At 40.7% G+C, this 23413-nt stretch overlaps 2 protein-coding genes across 3 annotated transcripts in view; both read right to left on the bottom strand.

The window, feature by feature from the left end:
• Positions 1-3778, bottom strand: part of TRUB1 (TruB pseudouridine synthase family member 1) — a 38864-nt gene extending 35086 nt beyond the window's left edge. Inside the window, exon 1 of the mRNA XM_035133402.2 lies at positions 388-3778. Coding sequence (XP_034989293.2) covers positions 388-532 — 145 coding nt within the window. The 5' untranslated portion in view covers positions 533-3778. The remainder of the gene's footprint in view (positions 1-387) is intronic.
• A 44-nt stretch (positions 3779-3822) lies between these two features.
• FHIP2A (FHF complex subunit HOOK interacting protein 2A) overlaps positions 3823-23413 on the bottom strand; it is a 46317-nt gene continuing 26726 nt past the window's right edge. For both annotated transcript variants that reach the window (XM_060274758.1, XM_035133087.2), the window contains 3 exons: positions 18764-18904; positions 17486-17589; positions 3823-17407 (listed from right to left, as the gene is read on the bottom strand). In XM_060274758.1, coding sequence (XP_060130741.1) covers positions 17302-17407; positions 17486-17589; positions 18764-18904 — 351 coding nt within the window. In that variant the 3' untranslated portion in view covers positions 3823-17301. The remainder of the gene's footprint in view (positions 17408-17485; positions 17590-18763; positions 18905-23413) is intronic.

Genomic DNA, 23413 nt, shown 5'->3' with positions numbered 1-23413 from the left:
TGGCACCGAGGAAATAATGAGTCCCTGAGTCAACTAAACTCCACTACTTCCTCACACGCCTTAGGACAGGCATAGGCAAACTTGGCCCTCCAGATGTTTTGGGACTACAACTCCCATCATTCCTAGCTAACAGGACCAGTGGTCAGGGATGAAGGGAGTTGTAGTCCCAATACATCTGGAGGGCCGAGTTAGCCTATGCCTGCCTTAGGACCTGCCTAGATGAGGAACCTGAGGCTTTCCAGATGTTGCTCCGCAACCTGTTGGCAGCCATGCCAGCTGCTGAGTTGAGAAGAGCCTGGTCATCTTGGGAGGGCCGCAGGCTCCCCACCTCTGGCCCAGACTCTTCCTCCTTCCCTGGACTTTCTGCTCTGCCCCCTTCAGTGGTACCTGCCAGCAGCTTCGCCCTAAGCCGGTTCAGCACAGCGGCTGAGGTGCATCCCTTGGGCTTATACACGGCAAAGAGCCCGCTATAAGACAGCAGCTGAGCGGCAAGTGCTTTGCACCGGACGGCCTCCAGCACCGCCGCAGACATGGATGAGAGCGCGCAGCGGGGAAGCGCGGCCGCCTCGCTGCGTCCCGAGTCCCGGCGCCGTTTTCTGCCCACGTGGGTCGACGGGAGGAGGAGCGGCGAGCAAGAAACCAACGGCCACCGCGGGGCAAAACGGCGAAGAGAAACGGCCACTTCCTCGCCCGCAAACGGTAAGACCGAAGAGCACTCTGGGAGCTGCAGTCCTCGGGTTTGTTTCGCCGAGAGACTCGGAAGCAGGGGCTTGTGGGACACGTAGTTTCACTACGTCTTGTCGTCTTCTCTCCCTGCTGCTGTTATAGCAGGGTTTAAAAAACATTATTACCGACAACTGTACACACTGACGGGAACAGTGTGGCTTGGAAGTATAAGAGAGAAGTATGCTGAACTGTGTAATCTTCTGCTCTAACGTCTGCCGAGAAATAAGTTCCATTGTGTTCATTGTTGTGTGCGCGATGCTGGCTGGGACTGATGTGGGTGGTGGCCCAAAACATCTGGAGCGGGCATCAGGCTGGGGGGAGGCTGGTCCAAGCTTTTGTAGATTAGAGTCTACATGAGGATATGCATTTATTAGGGCATAACTCATCAGATACACGAAGGATTATGCCTTGATAAACGCAGTGTGGGGTGCATCTGGTAAGTTTACTCTTGGTGCTTCTGTGCAGATAACCCAAACGCATTGATTTCCATGGTACACTTAATGCAGAGTCAGGAGAAAGCTGTTCTTCTTCTAGTACATACCACTTTATTTCACCAAAGAGGGAGGGGGCAGAAACAGCTTGTACATGATATTACGGTTTTGAGTCATTTTTCACAGCTTGTTTTCCCCAATATCACATTTGTGTGCCATATTTACACATGGCATTGCATCTCCCACTCAACCAAGACATGTACACAGTTCATACTCTATCACCCAAGAGAATTTCTTTAGCTGCTTTCTGATAAATTGGCTTGGGAAGCTACTGCTTTTTCCTTCTTCTTACCCATCACTAGGACAGTCATTGCACCTTCCCTACATGACTTAAAAGAATTATATGACACTGACCAGTTGTTCAGTCCATTAATCTTAACTGCCTCTGTAGCATCCTATAAAGAATTCCTACGGCAGGCTCCCCCTCACTCTGGTCTTTGTAATTCGCTCTCTTCTACTACTGTGCAAAATGCATCATTCAGGATCCTAGACTACTTTCAGGCGTCAGATTAAACCCCATAGATTTGAAAATTTAGTAATCATCGTGGAATAAATGTGATACCTGTACAGAAAGACATCTGCTACAGCAAAGATCTTACTTTGGTGCTGGGAGAAAAAGGGAGAAGCAGCACTGTAGAAGCAGACATAAGCTGTGTACATACTCCTGTTTACTCTGTATCCAGTCTGCTCCCACCACCAGTTTTGGAAGTGGTATACACATGACGTTAGCCACAATTTTATTTCTATCCAATGTTGCTTATGAGATACTACATTCTGATGTGTTTTTCCTTAGTTAAGATATGGACTGAAAGAAAAAGAATGACTAGGCTGCATTTTAAGCTGATAATGTTGGCTACTCTCTCTTAGACGAATGTACCATACAGGGTTGTTTGAGGGAGCCAAAGGTGCTGCTTTGAGCTCTGTAGAGCAGGGGTCAGCAATCTTTTTCAGCTAGGGGCCAGTCCACTGTCCCTCAAAGCTTGTGGGGGGCTGGACTATATTGGGGGGGGAATGAATTCATATGCCCCACAAATAACCAGAGATGCATTTTAAATAAAAGCACACATTCTACTCCTGTGAAAATATGCTGATTCCCGGACTGTCCGCAGGCTGGATTTAGAAGGCAATTGGGCCGGATCCAGCCCATGGGCCTTAGTTTGCCTACCCATGCTATAGAGGAACTGGTGGTACTGGTGAGGGGTATGGCCTGTGGAGAGAGTCCAAATAGAAAGACCTAGAGCAGCGGTACCCAAACTGTGGTCCACAAGCTTCATTCAGGTGGTCTGCAGCACGGAATCCCAGAATTGTAGAGTTGGGAGATGACTCGGGTTCCCTACAATTCTATGATTCCTCGGTTAATCAAATAAATAAATAAATAAATAAATAAATAAATAAATAAATAGTACTGTGACCCAGACAGGTCATTTATCCACAACAGTGACCAGAGGAGAAATTACCACTGGGAGGAGCACAGAGAGAAAAAACACCATGGTGCACCTGTAGCAGCAAAACCAAATGCCTTCATCTGCCCCACCTGCAATAAAGCATGTCTGTCCTGTATTGGTCTCTTCAGCCACAGCAGGCATTGTAACTTTCCAATGGTTTGATTTCACTCCAACGCCACTCTCTTCCATTGTCTCCCAAGACAGATGGATGCCAACAACCACCACCACTATGACCTGTATAAGTCAATGGCAATATTAACTTTTTATCTGCTAAGGAGGTGGCTGGTAAAGCAATCTGATAGCATTATTCAGTATTTTATGCTATTACTGACTTTTCCTCCACACAGAAGGGAACTCCATTATAAATTAAGTTAGCTAGCATTATTTATAGCCCACTGACCTGTTCAGGTTGCTTGTAGTGCTGAATAGAGAATGTTATTTCTATGCAGGTGCCTTTCACTGTTTGCTACCTGTGGTTGGAATTTGGGTTCCTCTAAAGTGTTGCTAATGGGCCACAGCTGCAAAGGAAAATGACTCTGGATTGCAATTTATTTACTAAAGACATGTTAATGGAAATCTGTGAGTGTACATTAATGTTAAATGACTCATTTGTGTGGCTTCAGCTGTATTTTCCATTTTGGAATTGAATAATTCTAGCAAGAAAAGTTACATCTCCCCATCACAAGAGGAAAGGCAGAAGAAAGGATAACACCATGTAGAAGTATTTTAATATTTCTGATTTTTATAAGCAGATAATGCACCAACAGGGCAAGTCTGTCAATATCACACTATATCTTCAATATCAGTTCCATTTTATAGATCAGAAAAAGAGAGAGACCTGGTAACTTGTTCCTTCTTTCTCACAAATGACTATATCTTCAAGGCAGTGGAGGTATTGCATCAGAGTTTTCCTTCTCCTAGATGGGCTACCTTCCCAGGTTGACGAGTTCATCTGCCCTTCACTTCCCTCTACAGCATGTGCAGCACCCATGTGTTAACAAATTTCTCTTGTATTTTTTAATGATACTTCAAACCACTATGTGTTTTGGGAGGTCATTAGGTAAGTTACTCTACTCCTGACATCCCTCTGTTAGTCCTCACTCTAATGCAGCATGTTTTCTCTCTCTCTCTCTCTCTCTCTCTCTCTCTCTCTCTCTCTCTCTCTCTCTCTCTCTCGGCTTCTTAGTGAAACATTAATGAGAAACTCATGCACAGCCATACAATTTGTCTGATTAGGTCATTCATGTTTAATATGCTTGCTGCTCACAGTTCTTCCCAACACCAGGTATTGGATAGTTGTATTTCATCGTCAAAATACCCTTTACGCTGAGATCTAAATGATTAAGTACTTTGACTAATGGTACCTTGGCACCAGACTTTCCTAACCACTTCTGAGTGTAATCTGCAAACATGACAATTTCAACTTACAAATAATTTCTACTTACAGATAAGAAGCTCTGCCCATTATGCTCGATGACAGAAAGGTGCAGGCTTTCAATGAAAGAGGATGCAAGCTCACAGAGGTGGCCACCACAGGCTTGGCACCAAAATAAGGCATTCAACATATGCATTCAAGCTCAGAGATGCAAGAACAGCGAAGCAAAGAGCTCACATCTGCTACAATAGCCAAAAGTAGTCAAGCAAGGAGATGGCCTGTTTCAGTGGTTTCCAAGCATCTGGTTGATAATTGAGTTACACCTCGTGAGGAATCTTTATATGCAATGTCAGTGGTGGAACCTGGGACCTTTTACATGCTAAGCACGTACTCTACCACTGAGCCATCACCCTTCCCCCAAAGGCTGATTGGTGCTATCAGTACTTTTAACAAAATGGGACTACAAACCCTCAGCCCCAGCAGCTGGATGAGGGAGGATTGAGCACACGATTCATCATCACGGATACTCATGTGGAAGTTTGCTTTTGGCTTGTTCTTGGTTACAGCTCAGAGTGAGGAGAGAGCTTAATCACAGTTTGGATGACATGCTGGACCAAACTTTGGCTTAGCTTAACACAGCATGGCAGCAAAATGGACCGGGCGGGAGCAAAGTGGCTCCAAGCTTGCTGTCTCACTAAGCCAAGGTTGGTTCTTTGGCCACCTGAGATGCTTACCCAGCTACAAAAACGTGGAAAACAAACCAAACTTTGAAGAAACAAGCCATAGTTTGTTTAATCATCTGTATGGCATCTCATGGTTAACTTGTTTGTTAAACCACAGCCTAAATAAATCATGGTTTAACGTTTCGTGTGACCTGGGGTACCAAGAATAACATTACTGCCTGCCTTCTTTAATGTCTGTACAGTAAATTGCTTTGTTAATGGCTGTTATTAGTACTGTATCTGAACAAACAAAGCAGCGGTGGTGCTGGGTCTAATAAATACACAAACCATCATCTTCTGGACTAAAAACATCTCCATTGAGGCTTTGGCACTTTCCTTGTCCCCAATATCTTTTGAATTACTTCAAGTCTTTATCTACATTTCTGTTCTTCTTGAATGTGCTTCACAGACAAATGCACGATCAGAAATGCATTTTTTACTAAACTAGCTAGCAAAGTTAACAGTCCAGTCTCTCATATGTCCTATTCCTGGAACACTTATAAGGACAGCTTGAACCCTGCAAAACTAATCCAGATAAAGGGACACTTTGGGAAAAGGCCACCCAATCAAAATCTCCTAGATGAGAGCCAACTAACAGATGGTAAGAACTGAATGTCCTGGAAAAATACCTTCATGGACATAGTGGTGAGTGCATCAGGTTGATAGCCTGCCAAGCACAAGGCCCAGATGAACAAGCTGCAAGAAACTTATGGTGAAACAGGATCCTGACATAAAAGAAATCGATATAATGGGAAAAGGTCGGACAGAATAATAGTAATAATAATAATAATAAATTATTTATACCCCCCCATCTGGCTGGGTTTCCTCAGCCACCCTGGGCAGCTTCCAACAAAATATTAAAATACAATGGTCTGTTAAACATTTAAAGCTTCCCTAAACAGGGCTGCCTTCAGATGTCTTCTAAAAGTCTGGTAGATGTTTTTCTCTTTGACATCTTGTGGGTGTTCCACAGGGCGGGTGCCACTACCGAGAAGGCCCTCTGCCTGGTTCCCTGTAACTTGCCTTCTCGCAGTGAGGGAACCACCAGAAGGCCCTCGGCGCTGGACCTCAGTGTGTGGGCAGAATGATGGGGGTGGAGATGCTCCTTCAGGTATACTGGACCGAGGCCATTTAGGCCTTTAAAGGTCAGCACCAACACTTCAAATTGTGCTCGGAAACGTTCTGGGAGCCAATGTCAATCTTTCAAGACCAGTGTTACGTGGTCTCAGTGGCCGCTCCGAGTCACCAGTCTAGCTGCCACATTCTGGATTAGTTGTAGTTTCCGGGTCACCTTCAAAGGTAGCCCCACATAGAGTGCATTGCAGTAATCCAAGCGAGAAATAACTAGAGCATGACAGTCTAGCGTGAGACAGTCCACGGGCAAGTAGGGTCTCAGCCTGCGTACCAGATGGAGCTGGTAAACAGCTGCCCTGGACACAGAATTGACCTGCGCCTCCATGGACAGCTGCAAGTCCAAAATGCCTCCCAGGCTGCACACCTGGTTCTTCAGGGGCCCAGTTACCCCATTCAGGACCAGGGAGTCCTCCACACCCGCCCGCCTCCTGTCCCCCACAAACAGTACTTCTGTCTCGTCAGGATTCAACCTCAATCTGTTAGCTGCCATCCACCCTCCAACCGCCTCCACACACTCACACAGGACCTTCACCGCCTTCACTGGTTCTGATTAGAGAGGTAGAGCTGGGTATCATCTGTATACTGATGAACACCCAGCCCAACCCCCTGATGATCTCTCCCAGCCGCTGCATGTAGATGTTGTAAAGCATTGGGAAGAGGACAGAACCCTAAGGCACCCCACAAGTGAGAGCCCAGGGGTCTGAACACTCATCCCCCCCACCACTTTCTGAACACTGCCCAGGAGGAAGGAGTGGAACCACTGTTCTACATATGGACAACAAATGACATAATATTGTTTAACCCTGCATTAACAATTTGAACAATGGTCACACACACCCAAAATGATCAATGCATTTCATAATTAGTTTTGACTGTATTTATTATTGAATGGGGCAAATGCACTTGGCTAATGACCATTCAGAACATTCAGCACCATGCAGTGAACAAGCTCAGGATCTAAGCACCATGTCAGGCTTCAGTATTGCTTTAAGTGATGTACAAGAGGCCCTACAAGTTCACCCTTTTTGTTTTCTGAAACAGGTATCATTGTTGTGTGGAACAGATTGTCTGTTTCTTTCCAGGGATCTGTTCTCAACAATAATGTTAATATAGAAATAAAAATCTACTTGTTTACTGCAAATGTAGTTTACACTCAGCCATTAACAAAATAAAAAAGGTTGATAAGTGTCCTTTGAAGATAAAATACAGGCTAAGTGGGTTGTTTCTTCCTTCCTTCCTTTTCTCTTTTGGTAGAACACTGGATTTAATTGTCGGTTTTAAGGTCATATGGGAAATACTTGAACTGCTGAAAAATCTGCAATAATATTGCAAATGTCATTTATTTTTTGCAGTATTTTATCTGCCTTGTGAAAACACATTTTGCTCAAGAGGACTACTGCATCTAGCCCTGTGAAACTCCCTCCCATCAGATGTCAAGGAAATAAACAACTATCTGACTTTTAGAAGGCATCTGAAGGCAGCCCTGTTTAGGAAGTTTTTAATGTCTGATATTTTGTTTTATTTTTAATATTTTGTTGGAAGCTGTCCAGAGTGGGTGGGGTATAAATATGTTGTTGTTGTTGTTGTTGTTGTTGTTGTTGTTGTTGTTGTTGTTGCTGCTGCTGCTGCTGCTGCTATGGGAGTGCCAGCATAAAGTTGTGGAATCCAATCTGAACTTTATTACCATTATATTTCTGTGAGATGTAAATATAACAGCCTAGAGTTTCCTGGCAGCTTGCCTGTCATTCACGGTAAAGCCATAATAGATAGGCACATAAAATTACTACTTCTTAGATATAGGCCAGTTTAATGGCCCTTGTTCCATTTTGTCTTTGAGACGAATTATAGCACACACTAAACAGATAATAGCATGACCAGGATAATGGCCCATTGGGACTGCAAATATCTAACACAAGACAGAGGAACGTTTATATAACTGACAAGTCTGCCTTGTAAGGGAGAAAAACTTGTATATAACTGACCATCACTGATCATATAAAAGATTGCTTGTATGCCGATGATCACACCCTGTTATAATGGATTTACACACTATTAAGCATAGAAGTGGCTTTAAAGCAGGAGCAGACTCCTATATTCTGGAAATGTAAGGTGATGATTCTCATTATAGTAACATTAGGACTGTGTACTATATAGGAAAATGATAAACTATACATTATTTGCGGGCATGGGAAGTGTAGTTTTTTAGAGAGTCAGGCTAAGAGTAGAGTATGGCTAAGACTGGAGAGACCTGAATTTGAATCCAAGCTCAGCCATAAAGCTCAGAGCAACCTTGGATCAGTTGCTATATTTCAGCCTACCCTGCCTTTCAGTTGTTGTGCAGATAAAATGGAGGGGAGAAATATGTACGTCGCCTTGAGCTCCTTGTAGGAAAGGTGAACTATTAATGTAGTAAACAAACATATGCCCTATTATGGATCAGCTTGGAATCATACAGATGGCTTCCCAGTTTGGTACAACAATGGTAGAAAATTGGCTTGGCTTAGCCATATCTACATGTCAGATGTTGTTAATAATGCAGGCTGTGATAATTGAAATGATTGTTAAGGGTTTTTTGGGAGCCAGAGTTTGCAGGTGACCACCTTTTAACTCCTGGACACAGCAAATATAGAAATATATGCCATGTTAGCAATTTCACTCCTTCGATGCTGCATTTGTGATTGGTGTAACATACCTGTCACATGCCTGTCTGGGAAGTGTGGGAAATAGAAGACAGTCTTATCTCTTCCACTGTATGTACTTTGTAATGTACTTTCACTTATATACGTGCCTGTTGTTCTCGGCGCTGGAGAAAACAGACGCCATTATGTTTTTGTCTGCATAGTGTGCAAATAAGTAGATCAGCTCTACGATGTCTCACCTGTCTTGCTGTGTTATGCCAGAAGTGTAGTGTGCATATACCATCTGGTATATGTCGCTGAGCGCACTGGAAGAGAAGGGAGATGCCTTTTCCAGAGCTGCGCACACCAGAGGATGCTCAGAGTTCATGGGGCTTGCAGGCACCCCCAGCTTCCTAATGAAGCAATATTAGGCTCTACGTCAAGTGTAGAGGACTAATTATAGGATACCATTCATTTTATTTCAATACAACCTCACTTCACCTTGAACAATTTCATAAAATATCTTGAAACAGACCCCTGTGGCTGACTTGGTGCATGCTCAGGATCTTGTCTCACACACGTCTAAATAGCTTGGGTCCATGTCACAGCAAAACTGAGTCTGCCTTGTAGTGACTGGTGAGTCTCAGATGTGCCACTTTTCTACTCTCAGAAGTCCCGTAGCTCTGCAGTGCCTTCAAGCCAGGAAGATCACAGAGGTGGTGGCAGGATTGACTAAAGAGCTGCCTCTCCATCAGGTGTACCTTGGTTTCAGTCTCTAAGTGAATATAGGGGGGCTTACTTCTGAGTAAACATGTTGAAGACTGCATCGTAAAGTCCTAACCCCAAAGTTCTGTCACAGACTTTGGGGATATTACCATAGTGCATGATGTGGTCTGGGGACTGCAACTTATGTGGAGGCCATAAGATGCTATTTTGCAGAATAAGGTATCCAATATCTTTTTCATTACTCTAACCATTTCATTCCTCCAATTTATTTAGCATTAGTTTTTCTTCCAGGAAGACCAAAGTGGCTTACATGTGGTTTATTCATTCATGATAGGTCACCCTCTCAGGACAGCTTATAGAGAAAAAAAAACAAATTAAAATTCAATGGCAATAAAATAAGTAACAATAAAAATGGAATGCAACATTAAAGGTCAAATAGCAGAGCTTCATAAGTCATACATATACTTCTGTCCCCAAGGATTTCACAACTGAGACTGAAACCAACTGTTTAGCTGGGAATCAGCCAATTGTGTTTTTCTGGGACTTACTTCTGAGTAGGCATATATATGCTTGCCCTGTAAATGCTTAGGAGGGATAATTGAAACTCCACAGAACAAAAGTGACATTTTGTAGACACGAAATAAATTTAGATATAAAAAAAACTGCACATGCATTCCGTGCTAAACATTATGAACTACCGGTATGCACTCATTATATGGGATTTATCCATGTTCACCAAGCTAGCAAGTTATAATTTGGCTACTTACTTTAAATCAAGCTTTTAAGCAAACAGAAAAAGTAAATTTCAATTAATAATGATATTCAATTTTACTTGTGTGGAACACAAACCATAAAAACTTGGAACAGAAAGGCTGTGGTATTTCAGGCCTTTTGTCATTTAGAAACAGCACATCACAATTCCCCTCCCCTCCAAAGAGGCAGTTTTTATCTGTTTCTGTTCACAGAAAAGAAATAATAGTTAAAAATAGTTATTTCACAGAAGAAATAATAGTTTAAAATGGAGATAAATTGCAGCTTTGGGAAACCATTGAAGAGCAAAATTTTGTTCTTTAGCTCATCATGATGGTGCTTCTTTCTTTCTTTCAAAAAAGCTACCTTCCACAGAACACTTTAGGGGTTACCCATGTATAAATGCAACAGTGAACTGGTAAGCCCATAAAGAAAATGGCTTCAAAACTCCTTTCATTTTTGAATTTGCTAAAACGTCCTTGTAATATATCCCACTTGATTGACTTTGTATTGTTCTCCCTAGGGACATTACTCTGTGTAACTAGATTCAGTCAGACAATTCAGCAGTTGTCCAGGTGAGATAATCATTCACTTCAGCTGCCGAGTGCTTTGACTAAGTCAGAGAGGCCGGAGGCCGGCATTCAGTGTTAACCTAAGCTGAGGAAATGCTAGTTAAATCACTGAAATTGAGGTTGAAGGCAACTGGTTTGATTGATAGCAGCACCATTGGTTTTGTGTTTTGTGAGCTAGTAAAATATTGCCTTCCTGCTCCTTTCCCTCCTTAAAACATGCTACTTCATCAGGGTACAAAATAATCACTGCCAAGTTTATGCCCCTCCAATTCAGCCAATTACGATGCAATTATGATTTTCTTAAGTTTGCAAATGGATGTTCTCATGGGCATCACCCATCACACATGGGCTAAACAAACTGCTTAAATAACTTGGCAAAATAGTGATGTGGCTATTTTTCACATCATTCAGGGCAAACTCCAGTCTGCTGTAGTCAGCCGGTCCTGGTTTCCTGATGGAAATGTTGTAAGTTTGCCAACATGTGTTTGTCCCATTCACCCTTTACATTTTTAGGCACACACTTCAGTTAGGTACAGAATAATGTATATGAAAAGTTCCTCATAGGTCATAGATCATAGTTCACATAGTAAATTCTGAATGCAATTTCATTATTACAAGTGGAACCAAACCAGTCCCTATTAAGTTCAGAAAGCAGATATACTGCCTTTGCTATCATTGCAGACAGCATCCTTACAAATCTGTTTGGCTCCTCTTGTTGCAGAATATAAATATTAACTGATATATAATTGCATTTTCACTGATTTCGAACAGAGGATATCTACAGCTGAAAGCTTGTCAGTGGCTTATCGCTGGTTCTGAGAATTTTCCTAGCAGATGGGAGAAGCAGGGAAGATGAACGGCAGTGAAAGATTTTCAGAAATAAACAGCAACAGTTCCCTTTCCTCCCTTTGGAAATGAAACCTAGACTATGCCTGCAGAGAAACAGGGTGACAGAATCCTGGGGTACCACACCCCTTCAAGGCTACGGAGGTATGTGCTGCATTGTATTATTAAAAAAGCCTTTTGCAAATTAAGTACCTCAGGGAGAGAGGTTTTGTCTCAGCTTGCTCCCTGCAGTGTTAGTTTCTCCTTGCAGAGAGCAGTCAAAAATATGATCCACCTGCAATTTGAAGTGGCCTAACCCATTCAGCTTGGGACGTTTCTACCTGCACATATACTCCAGCTGTTCCTTGAAGCTGCTGCAATATCCTTTTCCTGTTGAAAGGGAGCCTTCAAAGGTCTGAACAGGGAGAGGTGGACTACATTTCACTTGGTAAGCACTGTGCTCTAGTGCGAACATGACCAACAACACTAATATGAGTTCTGGCTACTGCTAGCACAGCTAACCACTCTTGGCAACAGCTTTATATCTAGCTTCTGGCAAGATTCCATGGTAATTATTACAGAGCAGCTGAAATCTGTGATAGATGACAAGTTCTGTTTAGAGTTCTGAAACCACAACATTTCAGCTTGGCTTATGGTGCCCTGAACATACGACAAAGCTATATCGAACTCACAAAGAGGCATGGAAAGAACCAGGGCATGCAGTCCTGAGCATTTTTAAAAACTTCAGCCTCTACAGAATATGACTGCAGTAAGCACTCTGATGCTTCAGAAGCCCATCCAAATCCAATGGTTTGAGGATCATATCATTAGAACACAATTCTGTTATGCTTCGCAAAAGAAATATATTTGAGCATGCAAATACAGGCTCCAATGAAGTCTTTTAAATGAGGTAATACTAAGGTAGAAGAGGTATGCATGATGAAATGGTAGCTACTGCCATAAAACACAACACGCTGGCTAATTTCCTCCCACCTATGTCTAGTGTAGGTCTCCTGTGAACACTTTAATGACAAAAAAGCTATAATGGGGTACACATTAAGGCTGATTTAATGGCAGCAAAAAGCCTTTAGAGTGGAGAGGTATTTTTTGCGATGAGCCTTGTTGGTTTACACCTCAGCTGCATAAAGAAAGTACTTTACCAACGCTCGTTTAACAAAGAGTCTTTGAATATGTGCTTGCAGCCACTAAAATTCAGAACATTCCAGTGTGCAGCATTACATACGCCCCAAATGAGTGGGGCATTCTTGGACCAAAAAGTGCAAGTGGGTGGCTGACTTCGTGCAAGCCTGTTGGGGTAGGAAGCAGTGTTATGACAGCATGGGATAATAAAACTTAGTGTGCTCAAGAATCACTTAAGAGGAATGTGTTTGCCCTCAATATCTCTCAATTGGGAGTGGGGAACCAAGGGGCCAAACCAAGGGGCCAAATGTGGTCCTCAAGGCCTCTTATCTGCACCATGGGCCTCTTCTGAAACTCTAAGCCCTCCGCAACCACACCCCTTTGCCCTGAGCCGCATTCCTTACCAGCCCTGCTTTGCATCTGTTTCTGCCCAGCTGCAATGTGTCTTTGAACTGGATGGATTGAGTGTATGTAGAAATGAGTCTATTGTACAAATCACATTTGTTGCTTTGCTAACTTCTGCCTCTGCCCCACTCTCCCAGAATTAACGCTTGGCCTGAAAAAGATTGTCCACCCATTTTAAAAATTACCAACATGGTTTAAAACCTGAATTTTCTAGCTATCTATATTATTCCCATAAAAAGGCGAGGCAGAAGAAACATATAAGTAAAATGATGAAGCCCAACGTCCACTTATTAATGAAAGGAGTGGTTTTAATTTAATGAAAGGAAATGGGGGAGGGGCTGGATACAATGCAGGTGAGGTGTGATACCAATATTAGGAGAAGGTTCAGCTGGGAGGGTTATATAAAAAAGTGGAATGTAAATGTAAAATCTGGTCACTTTGTATTCAGAGACAATAGCCAAACTTAAAAATGCACAAACTTCAGCAAACATAAGGCATCACTCTGTTGAAATTATATTAATTTATTTTTAAGAATATCCCTTTTAATCCTTCATGCATGCTTTTAAACAAAAAACGTCTGAATTGTATCTGCTGACACAAGTTACCACCGTGTGCTCTCTAATGTGGCTGTTTCAACCATCCTTCATGGGTTTATTACACCTTGGCAAACATTGTCAGCAAATGAACTACACCAAGTTCAATAGGAAAGGTTTGCTGAACACCTTCTGTTTAATGTAAACAAGACGGGGGGGGGGGGAGAATCCAGGAGTATATATTGATAGATAGACAGACATTGTCAGCAAATGAACTACACCAAGTTCAATAGGAAAGGTTTGCTGAACACCTTCTGTTTAATGTAAACAAGACGGGGGGGGGGGGGGAGAATCCAGGAGTATATATTGATAGATAGACAGACCTTGTAACACTAGGCAACAGGGCACAGGCATTATTAATCATGGTTATACAGATGTGTTTGTTGAGAGATGCTAATCTTAATTTCTCACACAATTGAGAACAGTGGATGTGTAGCTTCCGCATTGTACTATCCTGTTTCTTGTGCCAAGTTAAATAAGGATGTTATTTCACACTTGAAAGCTTTGCTGCATTCAGCAGCTCATGGTGAGCAGCTGCCATGCATTTATAAAGGAATGCCACGATTACTGTGCCCTGTAGAACACAGTGTTACAATCTTTGCACCGGCAATACCGCAAGCAAGTGCTGGGTTGCAGTCCATTAGTATACAAATATACACACGTAAACAGATGATGTACAACCAGGCTGAAGCTGTGACTTGTGTCACAGCTTCAATATTGCACTGATGAATACATTATATCAGAAAGCTACAGTTAAAAGATGACACTACTAGGCAGACAACTACAGTTATAACAAAAATAGCTTAAGAGGAAATGGCTATTCCAGTAGACGTCTCATGTTGTTACAAAACTTTCAACATCAGAATCTAAATTAAATAGATACAATAGATGATATAAAGGTGCCTTTATTTACATAAATGTGCATCAGGGTAAAAACTGAAATTGGATCTGTATCCTGGAATCAAACAATTCTAGCTTTCCTCATCCACTCTCATATAGAAACACTGTTTTATCTGTAATGGGACCAAGAACCCAATGGTTAGCACAAACATCTTAATAACCAGAGGCTGCTCACTACTTCTGGAGAACAGGCTGTATGTTCTTCTGACGGATAATAAATAACCACACATGCATCTCCATGTGTGCACACATGCATGCACATAAACACACTCATACACACCAGAATAGGGGTAGTTATGACATGCATAGATTCAACCAATTCAAACAAGGGCCCAACTAGGCTTTAAAATAAAAGTGCATGAAAACAAGTTATAAAGACGTTAAACAAGTTCCATTTGGGAAGGAAAATCCAATTGTTTTTACAAAAATAAAAAGGTTGCTGCTATCAATTTATGGGTTCAAGAGAACAATTATGATGCCAAGAGAAAGAGTTAAAGTGTTTCCTAAATTTGTGCCAGGTATTGTGACAAAAAGGGCATGGGAAAATGTTGGTGACTTCCAATGACATCAGCAGGGTTACATCCTGAAAACAAGAGAACTTCCTGAATATGCAGGCTATGTACAATCAAGCTTGGATCTTGATGTTTCTAAAAGCAAACTGAACTTTAATGTTAGATATCCTGCTTGCACTAATAGATGTATCCTGTATCATTTTTATTTATTTATTTTTATAATTTGATCCAGCATCGTTTGAATAACTTTAGCTATCATGAATAGCTAATTACACAGTTAGCTTAACTAAACCTTTTCCCTTATACTTTTGAACACCAAAACTTAAGTCTGCCTCCCACTTACTTTGGGGTATCATTAGAGAACCATCATCAACTTCTGTGGGACTCCAAAAGGATTTCTCTAAAATGCTACCTGCAATGCAAAAAATGTAAAAAAACTGTTCAGGCCCACTTCCATGAATCTTTATTTTATAACTTCTTACCCAATATCTATCTGAAAATTGTCTTCTCAGGAAGAAAATTCTGAGCCTTATCTTATGTGTAGTTTAGTTAGTTGTATTTGTGAGTCGTATTCAGTAACTTTGGTGCAAAAACATTTTTAAAAAATCAATGTGCTATTATTCAACTAGGGAGGCAAATATCTTTATCAGAGAGTGCAGATGAATATACTCTGTCAGGCAGCTCCTTGGCCATATCTCATTTATAATAAAGGCAGCTCAAAATTTTGCTCCACAATTTTTGATGTTTGTGTTTCCACCACAGAGGCCTGCTGATATAACTACCGGTAAATTATCCCACTTTCCAACACTTGGCCTTCATGCTCAGCAAGTTTCTGTATCATTAGAACTTCCTGTGGTACAAACCAGAGTTTACATCACTGGAGCAAAATTCAACCACACTTACAGCAACTCTGATAATATCTGAAGCAGGCAGCAATTATGTTAAAAAGTTATGAGCCTGTAAAAATTACACTGAATACCCAAGAATGAGATTAATGGAACAACTGTTTAGGAACCAAATTATGTGTTGTTAATACCATAGCATTATGTCAATTAACAGCAAATGGGTGAGAAAGGGCACTCCCACCCTATATCTGCATCTTCTTGTTTTCTATTGAGAACAAAAAGATTATAGAAAAACTATATTAAATCCAGGGTAGACAACATGTTTGTTTGGAGTTTTCAGCCTATGAAGAACTGACAGAGATGAGTCAGAAGAAAGAAAGAAAGAAAGAAAGAAAGAAAGAAAGAAAGAAAGAAAGAAAGAAAGAAAGAAAGAAAAGAGGAGAGAGACCATTGGCAGAATCAGGTGGTTCAACTGCTCCTTCCTTTTACTCATCTTCTAGCTCAGATTGTCTGGCAAGGAAATTATTTTATGACTATGGCAAAATGAAGGGATCTTGTTTTCTCCTTGGCTTATAATGGATCCCTGTTGCAAACAGGAAGATCACAAAACTGAAGTCTAAGCATGCAACAACCTGCAGAGAATTTCAGCCTATATGCACTATGACAATTGGTATCAGACCCAGCTGTCCCTTGGCTTGGACGCTTCAGTCATTCAAATTAGCCAAGGAATAACATATCTGAAAAGCACAAAACAATGATACTGCCAATACTCAAGGCACAGGATACTCTTCAGCCAACTAATCATAAAAAGAATATTAAAAGCCATATAAAGTGACCTGTAATACTAGCATTTTTTGTAAATGGGCATTTGGATCAAATAATCCAGGGCTCCAATACAAAATAGAAGGCAAATAAAGTTATGCGGCATAACAAAGGAGAATAAGCAAGGATTCAAGGAAAACCAATACTTGTGTATACTTGTGGTCACCTGTTTTTTGTGTAACAAAATAATAATAATCAGTGATCAACTGGAACATCACAATGAACAGGACTCAACATGAAAGATACACAAAGAAAAATGATTTGTTAAACTGTGTGTGCATTTACAACTTCTTATTTAAATACTTTACAATGCTTTAATCACTTACTGGTTTTCATTTAAATGGATAAAACACACATCAGCTATGAAACAAATGTATTATTTAAAAGCCTAGGCACCCTAAAGTATATAAAAACTCCTACCTCCTAGAAGGTTATTAAAATAAGAAAACCTTTAAACTTAAGTCTTCATGTGTGCATGAAGCTTGTTGTGATCTGTGATATCCCATTGATTGTGTTGTAGGTTGAACATCCATTTTCCTCTCCCATATGGTCACTACCAATGAATTTAGTATTTCAATTTGAAGGTGTCCCATATGAATCCTCCAAATGAATGCCAAGGCTTTCCTTTTTGTTCTCCTGCCTGGGAAGTTAGCAGTCTTTTCTGCTTGAATCTCGTAGCCAGGATGCTCAGAGCAGCTTTTTATGGCGTGGACGAGGCATGGTATTTCACAAATGCGATTGCAGCCAGCTCTTTACAAAATTCTTCCAATACAATTACACCTTCTAGTAATGTCATGTGGTCAACACTGCGGAGATAGGATGAGGAATTATTAGAAAGTCACACATGGTACGTCTTGGAATAGGCTGGTCATTGATATACTTACATGGGCCCTTCAGGTTCTAAGCCAAGGAGACGCTTCCTGACCAGCAACAATTTAGGTGTGAAGTCGGGTATGCGCTGGATCCTCACCATGAGATCTGCAACAACCTGCATGTCATACATATGAGAGCGTTGAACAAAATGAAGCAAAGAGCAAGCTAGTGTTGGAAGCTATTGGCGTTCGCCTCTAGGGCTGCCAGCTCAGTGTTTAGCAGTCTAAACACTATCAGAAACAGAGATGTGGGGCAAAAAAACTTTTCAAAAGGGAACATTTTCCATGACTTTATTTTTCTGCAGAAAATATTCCATTTCTAAAAATTCAGTGTTTCAAAAAATTAATGAATAACAATAAATGAATGGCAATACATAAGGCAAGCTTGTTTCAAAGCTGTCAGTGCATGTTTTACAGGTTACTTTCCCTAGAGTGTGCGAGAAAGTACATAAATGTTTCATTACTTTGTAAACAGGTGAGTAATATAAAACCACAAATACACATAATCATCAAGCAAAAACTGCAGCTACAAATACATCTTCTAACTGGTTTGATCTGACCTGCACAGCCAAAGCTAAAATTCTTATTTCACCTGAGACTGTGTTTTCAGCTTTGTTTACAAAACAGAAGTCAAACAAACATGCTAAATAAGATCACACACTATTTACATAGCTGCCAAGTTTTCCCTTTTCTCGCGAGGAAGCCTATTCAGCATAAGGGAAAATCCCTTAAAAAAAGGGATAACTTGGCAGCTATGACTATTTATCTCATCAGAAAACTTCCCAGGAAATTTTAAAACTAAAAATTTCCCAGAAAACCTGCATCACACACTGGTCAGGAACACATAATATGTTACGTACATTTTTTTCACATAATCATATCTGTCAAAGGAAGTATAAAGTATGATATGTGTTTGATGTAATTACCATGCAACAAGTGCTCACTCGTTGCAAGAAAAACTAATGCTTTCTCCTACAAGGTTCATAAAATGTTAACTTTTTCTACTTGTAGATTGCAGCTGTTCCAAGGAAAACATATCATAAGCAGGCATAGGCTGCAATTCTATACCCACCTACATGGGACTAAGTCCGATTGAACTGAGTGGTACCTACTTCTGAGTAGGGAGGTACAGGATTGCACCCAAGTGGATTTTGCTGGTCCCTAACTGAAAGATGAGGAGCTGCATTACAAAAATAGGTCGGCCATCTGAAAGGTGTCTAGGCATCATTTGTTAATCAGTCACAGATATTTTGTGTCACTGTTCAAGTTGAATATTCTTTGTTTACTTACCCTGACAATGACTGAAAAAAGAGAGCGACATCCAGAGGCTAGATTTACATAGGGATCCAAAAGGTATTCATGGATGTGTGGATGAGGAAACAAGGCGAGCTTGGACAACACAGACGTTACTTGTAAATTGACATCATATGGCTGTGTGAAAAAGCAAAATAATAATAATAATAATAATAATGTTTTCCAAATGTTTACATTCTGTGCAGTATAGTTTAGGGGTTTCCAAAATGCAAAATTTGCAGCATGTGATGGGCAATGTGAGGCACATTGTTAGAAATATCTTGTGCAAGCAATATCAAAGCTTCCTGCACAAACCCCAAAACCATTACATAACCCTAGGAAAGTCAATTGCTGTGTTTTCTGTTTCTTTTGTTTAGAACAATTATCGATCTTATGTGTTCTCGAACTGCAAACATAAAGGGGAAGGCAGGTGTGCGATGGAAAAGCTGTGACTACTGTTTTATAGACAGGGGCTATTTGTGTGTTGGGCATGCTAATTCAGTATACATGATACCTGCACACCATACTGGTGATTGTGGTCATTTCAGTTCCTGAAATCTAAATGACAGATTGGGACCAACACAGAGAGACCAGTGTGTCTTGTGACTGCTCCCCAACCTCATTCCTCCATTTTAAGCCCTACAGCTAAAAGTGGAGATTTTTTTTATCTTGCGGGGAAAAGGTGTTTAAAAATCTGGAAAAAAAACTGTTTTCCAAATGTACAAGCCCTTTCGTGAGCTGACCTTCAAATTCTCTCTTACTTTCTTCTGCTTATTGTTTCTTCATGTTATTTCACTGCCTACTCTACCTCCATAATGTGTCAGAGTGATTTGATGCCAGAAACATGGAAAGAAGAATTCCCCAGACTGGGTGGTAGTGAACTGATTATTTACAGCCTACCGAACCGTATCACCAGCACGGTGAGCTGAAACAAAGCAACTGGCAAAAGGCCATCAATATTAGCCATACTGGAACAAATACACAGGAAGAAGTTGATTGTGAGCTGCCCGGCAGCCAAAAAGACATAATTGCTCCCGGAGGGTATGTACTTATAGTTACAATTACAGATTGACTGAGCCAAAACCACCAAGAATATGAAGCACCATCCTCTGGGTACAGCCTTACTGAGGGTAAAAGCAGCACTAGGCCTTGTCTACTAGAGCAGCAAGTAGTATTTAGGGCCATCACCCAAGTAAATAGATTTTTATTAATTAGTCATAGGAGTTTGGATTCATTAATCAAATAAAAGTATAAACATTTCAAAGAAACAGGCATTGGCAGCATTCACACATCAAAGTGAAGCACAATTTAATGGTTTGCCGTGAGTGCACAAAAAGCTCCTGTTTTGCTCCTGCCCTCTAGCCTGTGGGAGCAACAAGCCATGCTCTCTAGGCTCTTTGCTCTAGACCGTCCATAATGTCAAGCCAAGTATTGCTCTTTGCTGACCAATCATGGTTTATTGGGAGTGAAATGAACCACAATTCTCTATTCACATGCAATGCTAAGACAGGGATTGTGGTTTGTTACTGCTACCGGGTAGACAGAAGGATTGAAGCAGGAGCGATCTCCACGCTGCTCATGGTAAACCATTAACTATGGGTTATTTCTATTTATTTACATAATTTTAAAATCACTTTATATCCAGAAATTTTCAAGCAATACACAAAAAGTCATTCAGACAACAACAGACAACAGTATAAAATACGTATAACCCAGAAATTTCCCAAAAGCATGATATGCCATTACATGTGACCTGGACCACGATTTCTTTATCCAGCAATTATCCATGCATGTTACAGCAAAGACAGCCCAAGAAGAGGCATTCCCTCCTGCTGCATGAGATGAAGAGGAATAATACTTCTGCTTAAGATGACACTCGTGAAGCCTGCTTTTGTCACATACTTGAATTAAGAATAATTAACATCCTTTTGAAATCCTGCTATCTGATTTATGTGCACTTTCTCTATAACTGACCGAAGATTGTGAACAGTTCATGTAACTGATGAAATTATGACGCCCTAATTACTGTGTAGCAAACAGGACCAGCCCTAGTGCTTGCACATAAAAGAACATTAGAACCATGAATGCAGAACAGAGTGAAGAAAAGAAGACTACAAGTAATAAAATCCTACTTGAAGAGTGAAATTACATACAATATGGGAGATCCAGTTCATAGATCTCCTGTGATGATTCTTAAAAAATTTAAAAGCCACTGCATGGTGTGGTTGGGGATGCTGTTCATTGTTTTTAAAGATCCTTCCCCCCTTGCTGTTTTCCAATTTGAATCCTCCTCCCCATGTCAGGAAACAAAGACATACTCAAAAAACGTGTGTGTAAGATATTATGGCACAAAGCATTAAACAAATTCATCTCATCCCCACTCCCCTGAATATCCTGTTCACATGTCTACTCCATCACATCTAGTAAGGTTCTAACTGCATTTATATTCTCATTTTCTTTCATTCAGCAAAGTGAAATAGACATTTGCAGGTGGTCAAGCCATCCAGTGGCAGCCCACGGCACTGCAATATAGCTGTTATGCCAAGTCTTTTTTGTTGTAATGTTTTTTATCGCTTTCTATAAATTGGATGGAACAATTTCTGGTCTGCCCAAGTAGAAGATTTTTAAGGGAAAGGAAAAAAATTAGAGAACTCCAACAAGATCCGGACACTCTAGAATTAACTACTATATTACTCTCACAGTAATCAAAACATTGGTATGAGAAAACACACTGAATTTAAGTTGTTCAGTGATTTCAGTGGGTCTACTTTGAATATTACTTTTACTTAGTTGGATCTCACCCCAAGGGCTGCAAGTGGCTTTTAGCCAACTTAATGGCAATGTCTTTTAATGGAACTATTGTGTAATTTGGGGGCTTCATTTGCAGAATTGCAGTTGTGGATGTATAAGGGAACAGAAGAAACTGATTTTGTACAAACCAAGTCGCCTGTGCATTATAAACATGCCACGGAGCATTAAGAAAGCCTGCAGAAAAATCAGGATTCAGTGCCAGATAAATTATATTCAATTGTATCAAGGTCCGTATGTGGCATAATTGTTAAGCTAACTAATAACAATGGCATCAAGTTTTGCCATTTTTTATTTGAGTTGACTAGATCAACAGTCTTCTATTCCTGATATACATTAGCATTTTCAAGCAATTTATCCCTACAGGACGGAAAATCATTTCAGCTCAACATTTTTTTTAGTAGATGAGGGGTTTAGCAATTTCCCCATCCTACTGCATATTTTAATTCTCTGTGCATCAGCTATTGCCCTTGACACAGGAGAGAGAACAGCAGCATGCTTGACTGATCCAGAAATTTTGTCATTCTGACAGGTACTATATCAAATTGACACCATACCACAATAACCCATAGCCTTTTTTCTTTGCAATACTACTAGATACCTTGTTCCCCTGACAATCTTTAGGTAAGGACTTTTTTCCTTCATCTCTTTACTATTAGGGCCTCATCACCTAGATCAGTTTTTCATATGTATGAAGATTAATTTTCATAAAGCTGTTGAGACTCAGATTTTAAGCCTCAAATCCAATATTCATTTTAAATGAGGAATGGGTAGAATGGGTGTTCAATGGAAGCTACTTCAATGTTACATTTTCCTGGTGAAGATATGAAAGAACCAGACAGAAGCTGGCTTCAGGTTGAAATCTGTATGCCACAAGAGTGGTCTGGTGGAAGTCAGACCATGTGTCCTAGAGCAGCAGACCTATTTATTTAAGCCACAGGACAACACAGGTACCAAAGAAACTGCCTTATGCCTGATCAAACTATTTGTCCCTGTAGTCCAGGGTTTACTCTGATTCAGAGCAGCAATCTTGCGTTTCAAGCAGAGGTCTTCCCTGTCACCTACTACCGCAACTTTTTTTTTTTTTTTTACTAAAGAAGCAAGACTGAGCTTGCAATCTTCTGTAGGAAACACATAGGCTCCACCTATGTGCTCCTTGACCATTTTTTAGACTTTGTTTTTGCTGGAAATGGTTTAGCTCTAGGAAGTATTCCCACAACAGAGGCTGCATAGAAAGCGCATGATCTAACACGAAGTTTATGGGACTGCTGCAAATGTGTAAAGCAGTAGCCCCCCGATCCAGGCTGTTTTCCATGCCAACCATGTTCCAGTACTGGATGAACAGTAGCTGGAAGGGAACACGTGATCAGGTATGTTTCGAATGTATCTATTTTCTCATAATCATGTATACCTAAGATCCACTGCACATTTCATGTATTGTAAAAACATACATGAAATGTACTCATGAGACATGCAAAGCCACCTTCTTTACTGCTCATGGGCCTCTTGCTTATATTACAAAGAGTTTCTTCTGTGGCCAGTTTCTAATCAGCAACAAAAAAATGTAACACCAAAAGGGGCTTTAGAAGTCAGATGGAGGAAAGCATAAACATTTTCTCATTTTTCTGTGATAAATAATGTTCAGAGGAGCACATCATATTTATTTGGTTATTTTTTAAAGTGTTTTTCATTCTTAATTTTACTGTTTAGAGTACCCCTTACGAGTCTAGGATGAAAAGAAAGAAGAGGTAGGCTGCTCGCTTCCTTCCCCAGGGTAGCCAACTTGGTGCCCTCCATATGTTTTGGGTTATAACGCCAATCATCTCCAGCCAGCATGGC

This window comes from Zootoca vivipara, chromosome 5, assembly GCF_963506605.1.
Source record: "Zootoca vivipara chromosome 5, rZooViv1.1, whole genome shotgun sequence".
NCBI classification, from domain to species: domain Eukaryota; kingdom Metazoa; phylum Chordata; class Lepidosauria; order Squamata; family Lacertidae; genus Zootoca; species Zootoca vivipara.
Note: the sequence above shows the minus strand (reverse complement) of the source record. Positions and strands in the feature narration are given on the sequence as shown.